The sequence below is a fragment of the Loxodonta africana genome, chromosome 25, assembly GCF_030014295.1.
Source record: "Loxodonta africana isolate mLoxAfr1 chromosome 25, mLoxAfr1.hap2, whole genome shotgun sequence".
NCBI classification, from domain to species: domain Eukaryota; kingdom Metazoa; phylum Chordata; class Mammalia; order Proboscidea; family Elephantidae; genus Loxodonta; species Loxodonta africana.
In genome coordinates, this window is record NC_087366.1 from 60564574 (window position 1) to 60585318 (window position 20745).

The 20745-nt window shown below is 37.1% G+C and overlaps 1 protein-coding gene across 1 annotated transcript in view; it reads left to right on the forward strand.

Annotated features, from left to right (window-relative positions):
• Positions 1 to 20745, forward strand: part of USH2A (usherin) — an 894134-nt gene that overhangs the window by 245287 nt on the left and 628102 nt on the right. The window contains exons 18-19 of the mRNA XM_003419876.4: positions 241 to 410; positions 8216 to 8360. Of these exons, the coding sequence (XP_003419924.2) occupies positions 241 to 410; positions 8216 to 8360 (315 nt within the window). The remainder of the gene's footprint in view (positions 1 to 240; positions 411 to 8215; positions 8361 to 20745) is intronic.

Here is a 20745-nt window from a genome sequence, read left to right on the forward strand (position 1 = left end):
CTGTAGGGTTTTTATTTTTTAAATGGAAAGAATCCTTGCTGGTAATATGAAGATGGAGAACATCCTTGCAGATAATATAAAAAAAGTGAATACCTTTTATATACACCACTATATTCTTTGATTTTTAAAACTCAGAATATTTTATAAGGTAAAGGGTATTTCAGAAAAAAGAATACATTTGTGAATTCAGTCCTAGAACTTTTAGTACAGCGTTCATTATTTTGTCTTTGTCGTTGATAGTGCCTGTATTCATGATCCCGCCTTCAGTCTTCCCTCTTTCACCACATGCTCTCAACGTCTCCTGGGAGAAGCCCACAGATAACGTCACAAGGGGAGAAGTTGTGGGGTATAACGTCAATATGATTTCCAAACAGTCACCTCAGCAATCTAGTCCGGTGGCATCTTCACAGGTATTGTTATTTTCAACCAATGTCTTTCCAGAATTCAGTTATGGCCTCATTTTGTCATTTTTTTGAGTTTACAGAACTCTGCGACAGAATTCTCTCTCTATATTCATTTAGATGGTGCATTTTGTTACTTAACATAAGACAGTAAAACCTGTGAAAGCCAGAACCTATGTAGGGTGGAAACCTGTCAGAGAAGGAAAACTCAAGTATTTTCCACCAAATAGAGAGTGATAGAAACGTGGTGACTGCACCCTATCAAAAGCAGAAAACTTGTGAGACTCGGAAAAACAAGGCAGTCCCACTGAGTTCCAGCTCTCACAGGTTTCACTGTATATTCTACATGATTTTATATTTTTTTCAAATATAAACATGTGTTGAAACAAAGCTGGTATAATTTTGTTTCATAAGGCCTGCCTTTTCCATTTAACATGTATTCTTAAATATCTTACAAGAAGCTGACTTCCAGTAGCTGCACACTATCATATTTTTTGGATGTGGAATAATGCATTTAGCCAATCAACAATCAGTTGATATTTATATTCTGTTTAATCTTTTGGGAATGTAAGCAACATTGATAAGAACATCTTATAGTACATTTTGCATATTTCTATTTCCTTAGAAAAAGTTCTGAAGTACGGAATTTATCACAGCCCATAAGAAAAGTTATGAACATGTTTAAGGTTTTGTATTCACGGTTACATATTGCCTGTTAGTAATTTATACTTCGAGTAGCATTGATGAGAATAATAATCATAGTTAACCATTACTGAGGCATTACTGTGTACATGGACTAACTCATTGGATACACCTAACAATTATGGAGGATAAGAGACTCTTGCCCCTCCAGTTTATGCTTGTGACTGATGAATCCAATAGCCCATGTTACTATCACAGAGTTGGCCAATGACAGAGGCTAGTTGATGTCAACTGGGTGAGTCATTCTGTCTTCTTGGCTATTTAGCACCCCTTTAAGGAGGTGCTCTTCTGTGAGCACTAACATGAGATTCAAAGGTCTCCCCAGCTCATGCTTACTCCCGTGAATCTGGCCACATCCTTCTTCCGCAGACTTCCTTGTTCCTGATCATCCAATATTTATTCTTTCACCTTGACCAGTACAGCCAAGCCTTTGCCATATGGTCCAGGTATATATCTGTTGGCATACTTCTAATTTCACAGAAAATGGATGACCAGATGTGCTGCCTGAAGCTCTGCACACTAAGGGACTTCGTCTCACTGGTCTTTTCAGGTCTGTCCCTGAGCAGGACTATAGAGCAATGGCCATCCAAGTTTGGCTTGCACCCACATACCAAGATAGCTGGTCTGTGAACCAGGTCTGCTTTCTTTTACCCTGTCAGCCCCTGGGGGACCTCCTATGGGCCACAGGTATGAGCTGAGATTGAGCCACTAGTACAACAGTGGTTGATAACTTGGAGGTGGGGCTGGGACCATCTGCTTGTACAACATACTGTGCCTCCTGGCTTTCTTATGCCCAACCTCAAATACCCAGCTCCATTTTGTGATGAATTTCTGTTGGGCCCACCTGACATTGTAACTTAATATGTCTGGCAGAACCCAGCAAGAGCCATCTGATTCCATAATTCTTATAATTACTACCTTCCTCAAAGTAGTCTTTATAATTACTAGTTCCCCCAAACCAGTGGTAACCCACTGGTAATCCATCCCAGTTCACCACTAGTGAAAGTTGAACAATTGCATCACTAGGACATCAGTACTCTACCTCATACCGGTGATGAGGCCCTCATTACCAGACAGCTCCTATGTGACCCAACTCCAAAGTATCATTTAGCCCCGCCTTTTTTTTTTTCCTAGGGCCACTCCTGGTACCTCTGATCTTTAGTCAGTTTTCCCAAGAAACAGATTCTTTGGTAGAGTATTGAATGCAGGAGGTTTACTGGGGAGTTGCTCTCAGAAAAAACAACTGTAAAATAGCAAGAAAGGCAGGATTGTGCAAAGTAAGAAGCTGAATTGTGATGCAATAGTGAGAACAGCCTCAGCTAATCCCGTGCATAGCTCTGGAACTGAAATGACCCTATAACGTTGCTCAAGTTAAGGCAAAGGACCAGACCGGTTTACTCCCATATTACTCCCATGGAATGTGGGCTGCCCCTAGGGAGGGGCTATGATACTGGGCAAGACAACTCCTTTTAGCCACAGGCAATTCATGGAGTAGGACAGAGATGTGAGTTATCAAAAGCCAACACTCATGGCAGTTGGGGGAATGAATGCCTGTGTCCTTATGGGTATGTGGGCAGTGCATTACAGCATCTCTTCAGTTATTACCTTTAAAACTACCACTTTATATAATACCACTGTCCCTCTACTTCTTTATTTTGAAAGTATTAGTTTTCTAATTTTTATTTAAAAAGTATTTATTATTTATTATGAGGAACAATAAAATTCCTCTCTTCCTCTCATTTCTGCTCCATATCCTTCACTAGTTGACCTTAGTCAATAATACTTATATTTTTGGATATTCACCTTTGCACTGTTACATGTATTTACTTATAAGTTGATTTATTTGATTCAGATAACATCTTTAGCTCCTAGGTATTTCAACTGAAAGAATCATACATACTGTAGCTTTCATCTTGTGTTTCTACCTTACCCTTCCTGTTAAATTTTAAATAATTTTTATATTATCAAGATATATAACATTTGTAACAACATTTATGTTCTTTTATGCTAATCCCTATGTTTATTATAGTTTAAGCTTTATGGTTATTATATTCAATGTTCACATGAGTCCTTTTGACATAGTTTCTCTAAATTGCCTCTTGGATGAAATTTTTCTCTCAGGATTTTCTAAATAAGTGCTCATAAGGGTAATAGTCTCTGATGACTTCTATTTTCATGATTGTTAGTGTGGAGCCACATGGTTCACACACATCTCCTCCCTCCCCCTGGGGCCTTTTGGTGATGTTATAAATGTTGCTTCACAGCCCCTGGTGTGGAACATTGCTGTGAAGAAGCGTGAGGCCATCTTGATTTTTCTCTTCAAAATACACTTGACTATCAAGCCTGACTGCCTCATTAGTTTTTTTGTTTGTTTTTAATCTTTGAAATTCAGTTAAACTATTAGAACATAACTTGACTGTGCTGGGTTAATTTTCCGTGGCACAGAAGGCTCCCACTTAATATGTAGATTCAAATCATCCGTTATTTCAGGAAGTTTTCTTGAGCTATAACTTAAGTGATTGTCCTATTTCCTTTGGTTTAATTTCGTCCTCAGAAACATCAACTATGGATATACATTATTTCTTTTTCCTGGCACACCGATTAAGCATTTGGCTGCTAATCAAAAGGATGGCAGTTTGAATCCATTAGCCACTCCTTGGAAACCCTGTAGGGTAATTCTATTCTGTTGTATAGGGTCGCTATGAGTTGGAATTGACTTGACGGCAATGGGTTTGGTTTTTGGTTTATAGCTTCTAAAGCTATCCTTTTTTTTTTCCTTTAATTCTTTTTAAATCTTTATTCTTTTTATGGGATGCCAATTATGTATATGTTGGATTTTTTTTGTCTCCTGTAGCTATCATTTTTCTTTTTAAATCTTTATTCATTTATTTTTTATTTTCTTTATTTTTCTTATTTCTAGCTCCTACATCCTTTGCAGTGTTTTCTACACTATTAACTCTAGTGCTCTAATTTTGTCTTTTTTTATGCAATAGTTCTTTTTTCACCCCTTCTAAATTTTTAATTCCATCTTAGACCATCCCTTCATCCAATTTTATCTGCTCCTATTGTCTTCCTGTCTCTTCTCTGAGTTTTAAAAAACCTTTTTTTTATTAATAAATACAAGTACAAAGTAACCACATAACTCAAATGTAGAGTTTAATGAATTATTATAAAGAAAGACCATCTAGGTCAAGAGATAAAATTTTGCAGGCCACCCAGAAACCCTCCCATGTGCCTCATCCCAGTCACAACCCTCTCCCTGCCCCATAAGTAATCCTTATCCTGACTTTTAAATAATAACAAATTTCTTGTGTTTTCTTAACTTTTACATCTATAGTGCATCTGTAGTTATTGTAATTTATTCTTGTGCATTGCTTAAAATTTGATATACTCTCTAAGTCTTTTTCAGTCTGTACCATCCTTTCTAGTCCTTTCTTACAGTATCCTTGTAGAAGAACCCAGGCTGGTTGACTTGTAGAGCTTTCCATATTCTGGATTTTGCTGATTACACACTTATGGTGCAATTCAACATATTCCTCTGGCATCTATATTTCCTTCAAACTGACAGCTGGGTCAAACTGCAGATCAATTCCTTTTGTAAGAGTGTCATTGGTGTTTGGCAAGACTCAGAAAACAAATGAAATCTGATTGTCTCTCTTTTTGGGATTTTAGTCCTTGATGCTTAATGTCTATATCCATTCATTGAGGTTGCAAAGATCCAGATGTTAGAATAGTTAAAAATAGATATTTGCTTTTCTCTTTGATTACCCATGGTTTTGTTCATAGGGAAAATATTTCATTCTTTCCTTTTTACATACCAGTTTTCGAGATAAGGATTTGGTTCTCTATTATCCTACAAAGGTGACCTTTTTTAAAATATCATTGATAACCCATGAATTTTAACAAAATTTGATGAACTTCAATCAATTGTAACTTTTATCAATTTTGAAGGGTCAATTGTCTCATGTTTGAAAGTGGGAGTCCTTAGATATATTAACTTCAGTCATCTTTGACAGCTTCCTTGCTATCTGATAACGATAAGATGTCCAAACCCATTTTGTATACATCCTGCCCAGACTTGGAACTAGCCATTTCTTTAAGAATCCCTGATTTCTTTTAGTGAGAAAGAGGGAATGATAATAATCTGTGCACTAGGAATAATGTTGCCAATGGGTTTGCCATTGTTTCTAAGCCATTTCAGTGGACAGAGAATGTATATCATATATATAAAATGCATAATTTTATTTTTTATATTAGAAGAAGCAAAAGAGTCCATGAATAATTTATGATTTCTTGGTATACTTTTCTATTAGTATGGATATAAATGCTGATTAATTTGCAAATATCTCATGTAATGAAAACATAGCTAGGTACAAAAAAAAAAAAAAAAAGCTAGTATAGTACATATCTTTTAACCAACTAAGTCTACTAATTCAGCATGCTAAGGGCCTTAAAGTAAATTTACAGTTAGAACTTCTGCCTTTGGTCTTTAGTTTTCTTGTTTTATGCCATGTTTATCCTTGAAATTCTGTTTTGTTGTTGTTTGGTTATTCTTTTGCTTTGTAAGCTATTCTTTTTTTGTAAAACACAATTTTGAAACAGCTATTACTTGCATTATAGTAGTTATTCTATCCTAAAACACACACACACATATATACAAACAAACAAAAAAACCTCAGAGCTTATAAGAACAGCCTTGAAAATCAACTTGTTCGAGTTTGTATCTCACGTCCCATTCCTTGCCATATCACACATCTCTGTACCTCAGACTTTCCTCATCTGTAAAATGGGAAAACCATTTCTACTTTCCTATATGGTTGGTGTGGAGCTGAAAGAGCTGATAAACATTTTTTAGCATTTCATTATTAACTCTTATTATTTTGGGGAATGGATGATCTTGCACTTTATAAAGTAGCTATCATTTAATGGGGCAGAGAAATAACGTTTGTTTGTTTGTTGAAAAGTCCTTTCCTTGCAGCTGAATTAGAGGGTATATACTTCATTGTTTCTCTCTCGCCTGCTTGCTCTTGCTCATTCTCTCACCCACCCAAGTATCTATTCACCTAATCATATATTCAAAGAAGTTAAATCAAAAGTGGCAGGAAAAGGTAAAAATTTTCACCTTCTCAGTAATTAAATTTGTATCTGGACTGAACTGAGTGTATCTTGTTATAATCTTGGTAAATAAAATAGCCAAAATTTCTGAATAATGCCTACTGCAAAAATAACTCTTAAGGAATCTTTGCCTAAGAATGTGGCAGGGAAAATATACAGAAGTGGTGATAATATCAGCATAGGATTTCAAGCTTCTGTAGAGTTCTTCCCACCCCTTTAAAGATTTATCCCATGGAAATTTTAAATTAGATACATCCTTTAAGACATGTAAAATGACTGTATGTACATGAGAAAGAAAAGTTTATCTAAGTGATAATTTTATATGCCAAGAGTTCTGGGGCAAATTATGATTTTTTTTAAATCATGTAACATAACAACCATATGTAGAGAAGCAAAAATCCATCAAAATTAGTAACAGTCTGTACTTTCTATTTCTAATTATATTTTATTATATGTTCTTGCTGTAAAGTATGACTTGCTTTAAAAATGATTCAACTTCCTAAAATAAATACAGCATTAAAACTAAAGCATTTTAATGTTATATTTTATCCTTAAACCAATTTCAGTTTCTAAAAAATTATATAAGTACCATCAGACTTATTCTACATGATACATTTTATAGCACTACTATAGGGTGGCTACGAGTCGGAATCGACTCAATAGCAACTTCGACGGGTTTGGTTTGGGTTTTACTCAGTAAATTTAACTCATTTCAAGGTTTTATTTTTCTTAGAAATTTTTGAATCATCTTGCACAGAAGAAAAACATTTATATCCTCAGTAGTTCAATAATCATTTTAGAATTAGAGAGATACAGAATTAATAATTAGGTCTTTGATGTTTGAGTTCTAAATGCAATTGTTAGAAACTGATACAAAAGTCTTAATTATTCCTGGGTTTTTAGAATGTTTGAAACCACCTTTATTTTGGAAAAATGTTATGTGTAAACAATATATTCTGTATTCCAATCACAGTGCTTCATAGAAGTACTCATTTAGCTTATGAAATTTTAAAGTCGATATCCAGGCAATCATTCCAAATGAATTTTATGGTACTCCTAAAGGGAAGCGATCTAGAAAATTACTCTGAATGTTGCAACCTTTACAGTTACCTGTGTTTATATTTATGGAGGATTATTTGATGTAAATGTATATAAGTATTTTGAAAAAATACAGTTTTCGTACGTGTGGTTTGTGGCATACTTTCCATTTTCATGACAATTTTTTTTTTCTTTTTCTTCGTACCTGCACTGGCCTTTGCATCCGCAGCCTAAGCAAAATTTACTTTTGATCAATTCTGGTTATAATGACAGGACCAACTCCTAGTGTTGGTTTGTTAATTACTTGTTTATGAACTCTGGAGTTCCTCTCATTCTGCTTTGCTCAGATCTGTTATTTTCACTTGACATTGTACAATAAAGACAGTATTTCAGAAAATACAACTGTTTGATCTAATTTGTTTAGGGTCATTTTATAAGAAAGATAATTAAGAGTTGACCTCATGCAGATGCTCAGTAATGTGCTTCTTCCCCCACCCCATGGCTTTTTTTTTTTTTAAGAGAAGGATAGTATCTATTTAACATGGTGACATCTTTCTGTGCTAGCTCCATCAACTAGCGTGTGGGCATTACTGCCCCGTCATCCTTTTGGCCGAGCCCTATGGTTTTGTTCAGATTTTTCACAATAGCAATGACAATGTCACCATCCTTTTTCTCTACCATTGGTGACAATAACCATACCACCATGCTGCTTTATGAGGCAATAACTTGGTTTCCTCATTTATCCACTCAGGAACTGGATTATTACCTCATAAAACAGTGTGATTGTACAATTATCAATTAAATACTGGCTTGTTGAGTCTTCTGGAAAAAAAAAATTCCTTTTCCTAATAGTAGTTGGCAGTAATTGCCACTGTCTGTATTCATGGAACTTTGACTGCCAAGATTTATTTTTTATGCATATTGTATATTATCTGATTTTTTTTTCTTTCGCCTTGAAGGTATTGTACACTGCTAAATCCCAAGAACTGTCTTATGTTGTAAAAGGACTGAAACCTTATAGGATGTATGACTTCACCATTTCTCTCTGCAATTCAGTGGGCTGTGTGACTAGTGCTCCTGGAGCAGGGCGGACCTCAGCAGCAGGTAAGCAAGTTCTAATGGACATGACAAATGTGTTGGGTATCTATAAACACACACCAATAAAGCTCACCACCCGCACTGCTTTAGGCTTAACGTTTGTCTTTTTTGCTTTTTCCTGCTCCTCCACTAACCCTGATTACTACCTACCTTGAAATTTTAAATAAAAAGAACTAAGTCTAAGAGGAGCCAAGGAACTGTGAGTCACAGCTGTGATATAATAAGAGCTTTAATTAGATGCAAAGTGGGTTGTAGGGCTCAGCCACCATCCTAGTCCTGGCCACGTGTTTACGAGGCTCCCTATGAGGCAATTGGGATATCTCTTTCCTCGGTCCTGACATTTTCTGTGGGATTACGTCCACCCATTCCTGCCCCAGGGGGTTAAAGGCAGACATCCAGGAATTACTGGGTTTCCTTGGTAGTCTATTTTGCCTTTAATAGATAGTTACTTACTTATTAGTTTATCTAGTATGAATAAGAAGCTTGTAGGTTTATAAAATGTAAATAAAAGACTTGTTACCAAGTATGGTCTTATGAAATAGGTTGTTAAGTTGTCTCTTACTTCACTTAGATAACTACTAGTTATATAAAAACCTGATCACATGTACTATTAGTGTTTGTATAACCCGACTACTTAGCATTTAGTATATTTTCAAATGAAAGTTTTTGTGTTGGCAGTCCAACAAGGCTGAATGTCCTGGTGCTCCTTAAGGACATGTCAGACGTTAAGGAGGTTAAAAGACTCCTAGATAGATTACAGGTATTGATTAGCCTTAAAAATATTCTCTAGACCTCTTCCTGAATGTCTTCACTGGTCCAGTTCTATAGGGGCTTTTTTTTTAAGTTCTTGAAAACTTGTTTATCTCAAATTATCTTGTCCAGCTAATTTTATTTCTTCAACTTTCCATTAATGAGGGCTCCAGATTCAAAAAAATCACACTTCATTATCTATCTAATATATATATCAGATGTATGTATCTATTATGGAATGTCTTGTGTAAAACACTGTTTTCCTATAAGACTATCTACTTACTCATTTATTTTTGTATATTATTAGACGGTCACTGAATATGGATAACAGAGAAAGACTCAGTGTTTCTTTTAAGGAAAATGACAGGATTTGGGACACAAAAATTAAAAGAGTAATCAGACTTGCAATCTGGAGAAAGTGAAAACAGAGAATTGACACAGGTGAAAATTGGACAGAGGCACAGCAGAGGCTAGGGGAACCCCAGCCACATGACTGAGCAGAACTAGAATCATGGCTTTTCAGGGTTGAAAAAACACTGAAAAGTCATCAAATATTCTTTGTAACATTCCCAGCAGTTATTTGTCCAACCTATGCTTGATACTTTCCGTGGTCGGGGAAATGATAGTTCCCAGGTGAATGCATGCCACCTTTACTAGTACCAGTTGTCATCGACATGATTCCAACTCATGGCAGCCCCATATTGTCAGAAGGACTGTACTCCATAGGGTTTTCAATGGCTGGCTTTGGGGGAATAGATCATTAGGCCTTTCTTCCAAGGAGCCTCTGTATGGCCTTGAACTTCCAAGTTTTTGGCTAACAGCCAAGCTCGTTAACTGTTCGCACCACCCAGGGGCTCCGTACCATCTTTTAAAAAGTGATTTATTTTAAAAAGTGATTTCTCCTGTTGATCCAAAATCTGTCTCCCTCTGGCTTTTACTCAACATTCGTAGTTTACTCCCTTGGGTCTGTCTAACTTAGGTTTCCCGCGACATCACTTCCACCCAAGTCTTCTATACTTTAGTCTGCACACTACAGTCCATCCATCTGCCCCTCCTCTGCTGTGCCTTCTAGCACGCTTAGCAGCAAAGGTACTCTTTCAATGAGATCCAGCCTGCCTTTTCATAGACACAAGCAGATGAAAGCAACTGAAAGGAGGCCTGCCTGTCCTTAGGAGTCTAGATGGATCCTACAGAAAGAAAGAGAAAAGTAGGAGAAATGTCTACAGAACAGAGTCCTCCCTGCTGTGTGCACCGGTCACAACATCTGCGCTAGTATTCTCTTCACTGGTTGCGGTAAAGCGCTCCTGTTTCGTAGAAGACACCGAATGGGCGTGCTCTTTGCTGCTCTCATCTTAGTTATGCAGAAGAGGATTTAAGGCCACGGGTAAAGTGGTTAAGAGCTCAGCTACTAACCAAAACGTTGGCAGTTTGAATCCACCAGCAACTCCTTGGAAACCCTATGAGGCAGTTCTACCCTGTGCAGTACACAATGGGTGTTTTGGGTTTTACCCACAAGAAAGGCTGTGAAGAAAAACTAAACTGTGCCCTCTGAGTCGTAGCTCTATCTTTTTATCATTGAAAAATAAAACCTGGAAACTTCTCGTGTTATCTAAAGCCATGATATGTACAAATTAATTGATTCTTTAAAATAAGGGTTCATTTGCATATTTAGGGGAAAATATAAGCTAGACGACCAGGGTTTGGAATTTAGGAAGTTTACCCTGTAACTTCGGTTTTGTAACCTTGTAACATTGTTATAACATAAATGTAATAGTGGAGATTACTGAAACTGAGATTTTATTGTGAAAATAAATTTTAGGAGTGCTAAAATTAAATAAAATGGGAAAGATGAAGGGAGAAATAAACCCACAAGTTCAGCTTTGACCATTTTATAGAAACACATCCATGGTGCTTACACCCAGCCAGCAGCTGAAATTATACATCTGGAGCTTAAGAATGTTTTAGGTTTTGGAGTCATCTTCATATTTTTTTTTTTTCATATAAATGGGGGTGAAACTATGGGCGATGATGAATTGGTGAAGGCTGAGAATATACAAAGAGTTTAATGAGAACATAGGAGAGAATGTTTACATTTTCAGAGGACAGAAAGGAGGAATAAAGGAAACAAGAAATGGTCAGTTAGGAAGTGAACTTGGAGAGAACAGTATCAGAAAGTCAAAGGAACAGAGAATTTCTAGAATATTCTAGAATGTTGTTTGTAGTGTTATATGCTGTAAGGAAAGAGACAGAGATGTGAAGCGAATGGAATATGGAGTCACTGTGGGGACCCTCTCTTCTCTCTGGGGCTCACTTTAGTTAGCATGTTCAGGGAAGAAGCTAGAAGAGAAGAGACTGCAGGAGAAGATGTAATGTTAAGTTTCTAACAAGCGATTGTTTTTTCCTTGCCAAAATTTTTCTTTTACCTAATTTCCATCAAAAAACAAACAAAAAAAAACACATTAAGCTTTGCTTTGATGTCAACCTTTTCTTTTCTGAAGGTATAAAATTTTTAGGTGTTTTTCTGGGGAAAAAAATATTTATTTCTTAATCCATTAATATATTTTGCCAGGACTATCTGATTCTTCGTCTACCAAGCAGAAAATAAAGTTGCTTACAAGACAAAAGTAAGAGAAAAATAAATTTTGCTTGGTGTTTGGTTTATCATAAAATCCAGTTTTCAGAGATTTTCCGATCAGTGAGAATGAACTTGTTCTCTCGTGAATACACAGAAAAGTCCACCAGCTATAGATCCAATATCCCTCTTGCCTCCTTTAATCTCAGTAGATGAATAAGTTTCCTCCCCCCGCCCCAGAAAAAAAGGTCTTCCCTAAGGTTCTTAGGGAACTCACAGACATTAAGTCATAGAAATAAACAATGAGAAGGGCACTGCGTTTGAATGGTCAAAAGCTATGGTAAAGGAAAGAGATAAAAGTGGATCTGCAGCTTTATGAGTCTTCCTGCTGTTTCTTCTAGTAATAAAATTGCATTTGGAAGGTGTACGTTACTCCAACGAGTTCCAATGGATTTGTGGGAAATTTAACTCTTATGTCTAATATAGTGATTTGAGTTCATGATCAGAGATCAAAAACAGGCCAGTGACCGTTCAACATTTCTGAAAAAGAGCATCAAAAATTGAAAGTTGTATTTAGCCTTTTAGGAGCATTGAATCATGAAAACATATGTTTCCTACTTAAACCTCAGTAGCAAAAATTAAAATGGTGCTTGTAAAGATTTATCTGGCTAGATTTCATTTAAATGTTTGAGAATTATAATTGTCTGTCTTTTGATTTAAAAAAATAATAATAATGTCTTTTGATTAAATGTTCTTAAATTAAATATATGATGATAATTGGTGACATTTCATCTAGAATATTGCATTACCACTCCTTCAGTTTGGGTGCCCATGACTAAGTCTGAGAACTGCACCGAGGGGGGTTATTTTCCCTCCCAGGAGAAGCTGTGACTCTCTCCACTGCCAAGTCCTCAGGCAGTGTCATTAGTAGCTTTGGAGCGGCTTCTAGGTGTATGAGAGTCAAGAGCTGATAGACTAAGCCTCTTTAGCAACCTTGACATACTTTCCTTTAAGATTACCCTTTTAATCTAGGAAATTTGTACATTTCCGCCATTTGCGAATGAAGACCTGTTTAGTTAAACCTTTCTTGAGAGAAATTCCATTTGGAAATCCATCCCTGGAGCAACAGTGTGATCATTTTCTCTGCTGGTCATAAACTGACCTCCACACTCCAAGCTTAGAGCTGCTGGTCCTCCATTAAACAAGTAATTAGTGATGCATTAAGTTTTCTTTGTGGATCCCAAGTAAAATGTATAGGCTGTTTACTGCTGGGTTGAAAACACACGTTGTTTTGCATGCATGTACATAAGTCTTTTCATTGTGAATAGGACCCAGTGATTAAACAAGCACTCTTAATATGTTAATTTATAATTTTAATTACAACAATCTTGTATATATAGTTGTTAGTGAATACTAATATAAATATTTTTCTACCTTTTTATTCATAAGGCATAAACCAATCATCTAGTTACTTCTCTGAGGTTGCCTGGTTTTGTTTCATAATACAATCTTTGTTCTTAGTTATGAATGCATTTTGTTCCTTCCTGTCTTGAATAATCCCTCATTAAGCCAGTCACTTTCTGCTCCATGCTAAAAAGGAAAAATTATCATGCAAATGTGGCACGCCGTATTAAAAAGCACATTACCAAACACTTTTGTTGCCGTCCTTCAATTACTTTCCCTTCTTTGAATTTAATTCCATTTGTTGTTAAACTACTGACTTGATGTATGGACTCATGAATCTGAGGCTGCTGCCAAGAAAGTGGGGGAAAAAAATCAAAGCCTCTTGGAAGAACTGCCGAGGCGAGCTGAAATGGCTTAGCCTCACCTTTGACAAGAACACTTGAACAGCCCTGGAATCCTCTGATGATTCAACTTGGCTAATTATCCAATTATTTATTTCAAGAATAAAGGCACTGTTTGAATTGAAGCAATGTAAAGCCATCTGAGAAATTTGGTAATGACAGATAGTAACTTCGAAGATAAACAGTATCTGTGCAAAGTTGTGTTACCAAATCTTTTCAGGCAACGGTTGGTTCCTGGGTCTCAGCGTCAGTGAAATCCTGGATGCATGAAGTTTTTTTGTTTGTTTGTTTGTTTTGCTCTCTCGGCAGAAATTATTTTACACTTTCAACCAACATGTCAAATTTCCGTGGCTCTTAAGCAGTGTTTAAGTTGTATTTCTCTTGATTAAAAGCTTTTGGTTCCTAGCAATACTTTTTAATTGCCTAATGATATAAGTCAGCTCTTAGGAAAGAACCGCACATTTAGGAGTTCATTTGCAATGTAACTGAAGAATTCATTGCATGGCAGTAAAACAATTTACTGTTAATTACAAGGAGAAGAATTTGCTGTAGCATGCTCACAGATTGCCATGAATCATGCAGCACTCCTAGAGATTTATAACAGATGTGTAAGTGGGATGAATTAGCAGGGTTTAATAACAGAGACACAAATCATGCAGACTTCAAGGAGCTTTAATTGATATACTAGAATGTGACGGGCATGAATCACTCAGCCATTCAACAGCTCTGTAACATATGGTCAGCTCAATATGCCGCGTCTTAAATCGGTTGGTGAGTCGTTGGTTGTCCCATATGGTGGAAGCAATATATTTTTCATGATTAAAAAAAATACATCCATTTTTTAAAGAAATATGATTGCAAAGCATGTTTGTTATTGAAGTCACCTGAATGCCAAAGTGTTTTTTTTTTTCTATGAATTTTTTTTTTTTTTACATGGCAGAATCCCAAAATAAATAGCGGCCACATTTGTAACACTAGATCCTGGAGGCAGTATAGGAACTAACTCAGTGCGTGTTCGCTCATTTGATGCCACAGCAAATCCAATAGAAAACATAGCTGATGGTAGCTGTGATTGTCAGGGAAATCCTTCAGACTCAGGCAAAGCAAACAAAATGAAAGGGATGATGTCAATTTCAAGAGAAGCTCAGGAATATCCAGATTTACAAATAGAAGAAAATGAATTCAACAGAAAACCCTTACTTAGCAGAGTGAAAGAGTAACTATAATACCAAGACCCCTAATGTAACTAACGATCAGTTATAACATTCTATTTTAACCTCTTAATTAAATGTTCAATCCTTCCCAAGCATTCCAAAGAAAACTGGTAGACCATCACCCAGTTGGGAGCGAAAATTCCATGTAACTTCTGAAGAAGAATTTCCGTGTGTGAAGACAGGTATCCTGGTGAAGGCCGGCAATTGACAGTATGCAAACCTGTTTTTATTGGAACTGGGATCTGGCAGCTTTTGGAAAAGCTTTTGCTGCATTACTAAACCTGACAGGCTTGAAAAAGGAATGTTGCAGCCTCAGAACTGTGGCTGCCAGAATTTAATGTCAACAATTAAAATTTATTTTGATCCTTACCTAGTGTTTATTACTGTTTGTATACACAACAGACCTTACTAATACAGAGATGCACTATTAGATGGAATTACCATCTGTTCAGAGTGAAATGCTGGCATCTGTCTTAGATTCTAAAACTAAAATGATATTATTTCTAACAAAACAAAATTAACTGCTTTTTACTCACCAACTTGAATGCTGAGTGCATGGATGCGCCCAAGGAAAAAAAGGCTCAGTCGTGAAGAACGTAATGACCTCTGTCTCCAGATCTGTCCTTAGCTGGGACTTCAGCAGGAACACGATTGGAATGTGATTGGCTTTTTTGCTGTGCAGAAATGGCATGTGGAAACCACACTTTAGAAAACACTGTTACAGCTTTGCAATGTATTAAATATGTATCATATATTAAGGTATTAAAATGAAACAATTCAAATGTCTAAAAAGTGCCTGAATCAGAGAGCCTACAGTATGCAATACATTTTGACAGATGTGCAAGGAAAGAAGTTAAACAGGCAAAAATCCATCCCAACAAGGTTGCTGTGTGTCCCACAGTGACACCTGTGGGAGAATACAACTGTATCTTCCATGTTAGATAACTTTTAATCCCTCCCCCGTTGACATATAAAAAAGATTTATATTCACCTCCCCTCCCCTTTTTTTGAAGCCTAAGTGTTCTATGAAAAAGAAAGTTAGAGATTTGGGAGTATCAAGGACAATGGTAGTTTTAATACGAGTGTGAGACCAGCGATGCTGCTTTCTGAGAAGCCAGACTTCAATTCTATATATCACAAAATAATACATTGTGTCACGCGGCGTTTAATGCATGTACACAGTGCATTAACTGTAACTGTAGTACATTTATTTGTGCTGGAGGAGACTTGAAAATGATTAAAAAATCAATACTTTGCTGTCAGAGAAGCAAGTGTTACGATGCATTTAAGTAGTTAATTGCATAAGCCACATAAAAGCTTCAAGTTTGGGTAGCAGGAATGCCATAATTACAGTCCAACCAACTACCTTTTATTAATGGGGGATTTTAGGGAACAGTGGTTGATGCCATCATTGCTTCTAGATGTGCAGCTCAGAAATAATGGATCCTCTTCCTTCTTCTTGTGCAGGATACTGGTTATGTGCACGTTATTGATGACTGCCAGAATGATAGCTGGTTCAGTTAGTGCTTGTTCACCAAGGAGGTGATTCCTCTAAGTTCTCTAAAAGCGGTGCTTTCTAGCTTCTGTTATGTCACAGGACATGTGGGAAAATCATAGTATTTAAATGCCATACTGGGTAAAGAAACAAGGTGACTCAAAGCTGAAGGGGATCAGCCAGAGGGGCTCAGGCTGGCTTCCTGGAGGGCTGAGGGGCTCATTATGTCCAGTACCTACCTCATCGTGATTCACTAATTGAGAAGCACTGCTTTAAAATGTTCAAAAATTTTAGAACTGGAAGGGGTCTTAGACATACTTCTGTCTGTCATGCCTTTAACAAAAGAGGAAAGTGAGAAACAGAGACCCGATAATGGATAGACTAATATTCCGTAACGAGGGACTTAAAAAGCCAGTCTAGAACCTAAATTTTCTCCTTTCCAGACAACTTTCCACTAGACCTGACCTCTTCTGAAGAGGATTAGTAAACACAGAACAAAGTGAGAAAATCTTTTGTGTTGTTTCCCCCCAGCTAGAGAATTAGATGGTTAAAAGGCAACCATCTTGATCTGGGTACTCTAAAGGAGCCAAATATATCACTGTCTTTGCTGCTTTAGAGAACCCAGACTAAGACAGTTGCTTTTTAACAATCTATTCTCTTTGCTTGCTAGGTACTCTCGGGTCATAGCAACCCAATGTACAATAGAACGAAACACTGCCCAATCCTGTGCCATCCTCACAATTGCTATGTTTGAGCCCATTGTGTCACTCCATCTCATTGAGGGTCTTCCTCTTTTTCACTGACCCTCTACTTTACCAAGCATGATGCCCTGCTCCAGGGACTGGTCCCTCCTGACAACATGTCCAAGGTATGTGAGACACAGTCTCACCATCCTTGCTTCCAAGGAGCATTCTGGTTGTACTTCTTCCAAGACAGATTTGTTCATTTTTCTGGCAGTCGATGGTATATTCAATATTCTTCATCAACACCATAATTCAAAGGCATCAATTCTTCTTCAGTCTTCCCTAGTCATTGTCCAGCTTTTGCATTTGTTTGAGGCCTTCGAAAATACTATGCTTTGGGTCAGGCACACCTTAGTCCTTAAAGTGACATCGTTTTGCTTTTTAGCACTTTAAAGAGTTCTTTTGCAGCAGATTTGCCCAATGCAATACGTTGTTTGATTTCTTGACTGCTGCTTGCATGGGTGTTGATTGTGGTTTCAAGAAAAATGAAATCCTCGATAACTTCCATCTTTTCTCCATTTTTCATGATGTTGCTTATTGATTTAGTTGTGAGGATTTTTGTTTTCTTTATGTTGAGGTGCAATCCATACTGAAGGCTACGGTCTTTGATCTTCATCAGTAAGTGCTTCAAGTCCTCTTCACTTTCAGCAAGCAAGGTTGTGTCATCTGCATAATGCAGGTTGTTAGTGAGTCTTCCTCCAATCCTCATGTCCCGTTCTTCTTCATATAGTCCAGCTTTCTCGGATTATTTCTGAGCATAGAAACTGAATAAGCATAGTGAAACGATACCACCCTGAAACATGCCTTTCCTGATTTCAAACCACTATCGATTCTGTAACTGGAAAAAGAAGACAACAGAGAGAGAGAGAGAAAGATTGGCTGAGAAGTTTGGCTGATTGCATCGTACCACATCATGGAAAGTGATTATATTATATTTCTTTACGGAAGAGCAACCAATTCAGCACCTGCCAAGCCACTCAGAATCGTCGCCTGGGCAAGTTGACACATACCATTAACCATCACAGCAATGTCGAGTGGTCTCTGAGGGCTTGTGTGGAGAATCCTTTCTCCACTGGGGACTGATTGGTGAGCAGCTTCATCAGTGCAGTTGCAAAATGGGGCACACTTCTTTCCTGTGTCCCATTCACAGTGCCCTTTGCAGGACTTTCATCTTAGCAGTATTCAGTACTTGTCATTTCCTTTGACAGTTTACCTTGCTGAGAAAAAGTCAAAATAATTTTCTGCTGACAAGCATGTCTTTTTTAGTCCCTTCTCCACATACCCCTGAAACATGAAAACACTGTTCATTCCTGGGTTTCTTTTTTCAGTTAGAAAGGTGATGATGTTGAAGACTCTAACACAGCCGTGTAGTCTTCACAGACAGTAAACACCTCTTTGAAAACAAATGAAGAGGCTGCGGTTTTAAAGCGCTGTGCATCAGCAAGAGCTTCTGCTCATTTAGTATCCAGTTCTTGCTCTATGATGCTCAAAACATTACACTACATAAATTTTCCAAGAGTAAATGTATGCATTATGATATGCTATTAATCAGATTATAAAGTCATAAATTATGAATAAAGAATGTATGTTATCAGAGAGTTTTTTTATGTAATTCTTATAAATGGAAAATACAGGCTAAAAGTTGGATTACAGTAAAATTGCAAAGAATACAAGAACATTGTAATCTTATTCTGAGTGAAAACAGACTTTTTACGTTGTAACTCTTTGAAGTGATGGATGTTGAAGACCCACGTCATGTTTTATATTTACGGGAGGATTTTTAAAGTAAATATGGGTAGATTTTCAAAGTAGATGAATTGTGTCTTTTGATAGTATGCAATTTGAAAGATGAATTATTGGCCAATAATAATAGGGCCTCCTATTATTGTAGAAATTTATTTTGTAAAACCTAAAGCCACCACCTGTATGTGAGTTTATTGCAGTGTGGTAGCGTGTGTGTTATAATAATACTGGAAGCTTTGCCACTAGTATTTCAAATAACAGCAGGGTTGCCCATGGCAGACAGATTTCAGTGGCGCTTCCAGACTAAGACATAGTTGGGAGAAAGGCTCGGTGATCCTCCTTCCAAAACGTAGCCAATGAAAACCTATGGATCACAGCAGAATGTAGTCCCATACAGTGCTGGAAGATGAGCCTTTCAGGTCAGAAGGCACTCTCACATACCAAAGCTCGGAAAGATGGTGCAGGACCAGGGAAAGCCAACTCGATGGCAACTAACAACAACAACAAAACCTAAAGCAATTACGTACATGGCTTGAAAAAGCTGTTGTCAAGCTTTTCACTGACACTTTATACTCATTTTGTAGTTGGGAAAACCGAGGCAAATATAAGTTAAGTGATTTTCTAAAATTGTGTGGAGTTAGAAATTAAACAGTGAAATATCTCCAAAAGTGGATGATAGTACTTTCTGTTATTTTATGTTGTCTCTTAATTTTCCCTTTTGTAATTAATACAATTTTATACATCATATTTATTTGTACCGATAATCCCTCACTTCAGTAACCTGACAAATAATTCCTCATTCTCTCTCTCAGTGATTGTGTGTGTCTAACACTTCAGGAGGGTCTATGATTTTTCTTCTCATCATTCTAGTGGTGACCAGTCTAGTTTAATCGATTGACAACCTCACTTAATTCCCCCTTCTAGTTTTAGAGGAATGAATGCTGGAGAGAATGAGCCTGTAGAGTGCTCACTGTTTGAAAGAGGCTGGGTTGATTCCTTAACATGAAACTCTACCACACACCAGCTAGAATTTGCCTTTTTTTCTCTCTCCTTCCTTCCTTCCTCCCTCCCTCCCTCCCTCCCTCCCTCCCTTCCTTCCTTCCCTCCCTCCCTCCCTCCCTCCCTTCTTCTCTTCCTTCTTTCCTTCCTTTTTTTTAAGCAAGAATATTAATAATATACTCTATTTCCACTCATTCTCTGGAGCTGACTTCCTAAGAATAGTCTTAATCGTTTGGTGGAATAGTTCCCCTGTGAATTTAAATGAAGTGCTCTACTGCCCATTAGAATTCAGACAGCCACTACCGATTTGAGTGGACTCTCAGTCTAAAGTGCCCTTATTTATTATGATCATTTTGTCAAAATAAATAATTGTGTGCACACACTTTTAATTAGTTGTCATCAAGTAGATCCAACTCATGGTGATCCCATGTGTATAGAGTATAAATGCGCCCCATAGGGTTTTCAAAGCTGTGAACTTTCAGAAGCAAACCACCAGGCCTTTCTTCCAAGTTCCTCTGAGTGGGTTCGAACTGACAACCTTTTGGTCATTAGTCAAGTGTTTAACGGTTTGCCACCCAGGGACTCCTGTGCCCATTTTTAGGAGGTATTTGAAAAAAAATGAGCTGTTACTATTCCTTTTGTTTTGTTTGACTGAATTTATATCTCTGATTAAGAAGTGTTCTTGGGTTATGCTGTCATTGGGGAGAGAACTGAATTTGGGGTGGTACAAAACTTTATCATTGTTCCTATTTGGCTGGTAATTGGAAGAAAGCAGAGGTGTGCCAAACCCCAACAAACTGGACCTCAAGGAAGAGGTTGTTTTTAAAAAAAAATGAAATTCTTCAGTTACTAAGAAGTACAGGTGGCTGATGTATACTGTTTCTAAATATTTAGTTAGCATGGTAATCCTATTTTCAACACACCACATATGTATAATTTGTGATTTTGTATTTATCCATGCCTGTGCTGGCGAATGAGGTGGCCATGAACTGTGCATGGCTGTTTGAATTTAAATCAAAGTAAATTAAATTGAATATTTCATTCCTTAGTCTCACAAGATACATTTCAAG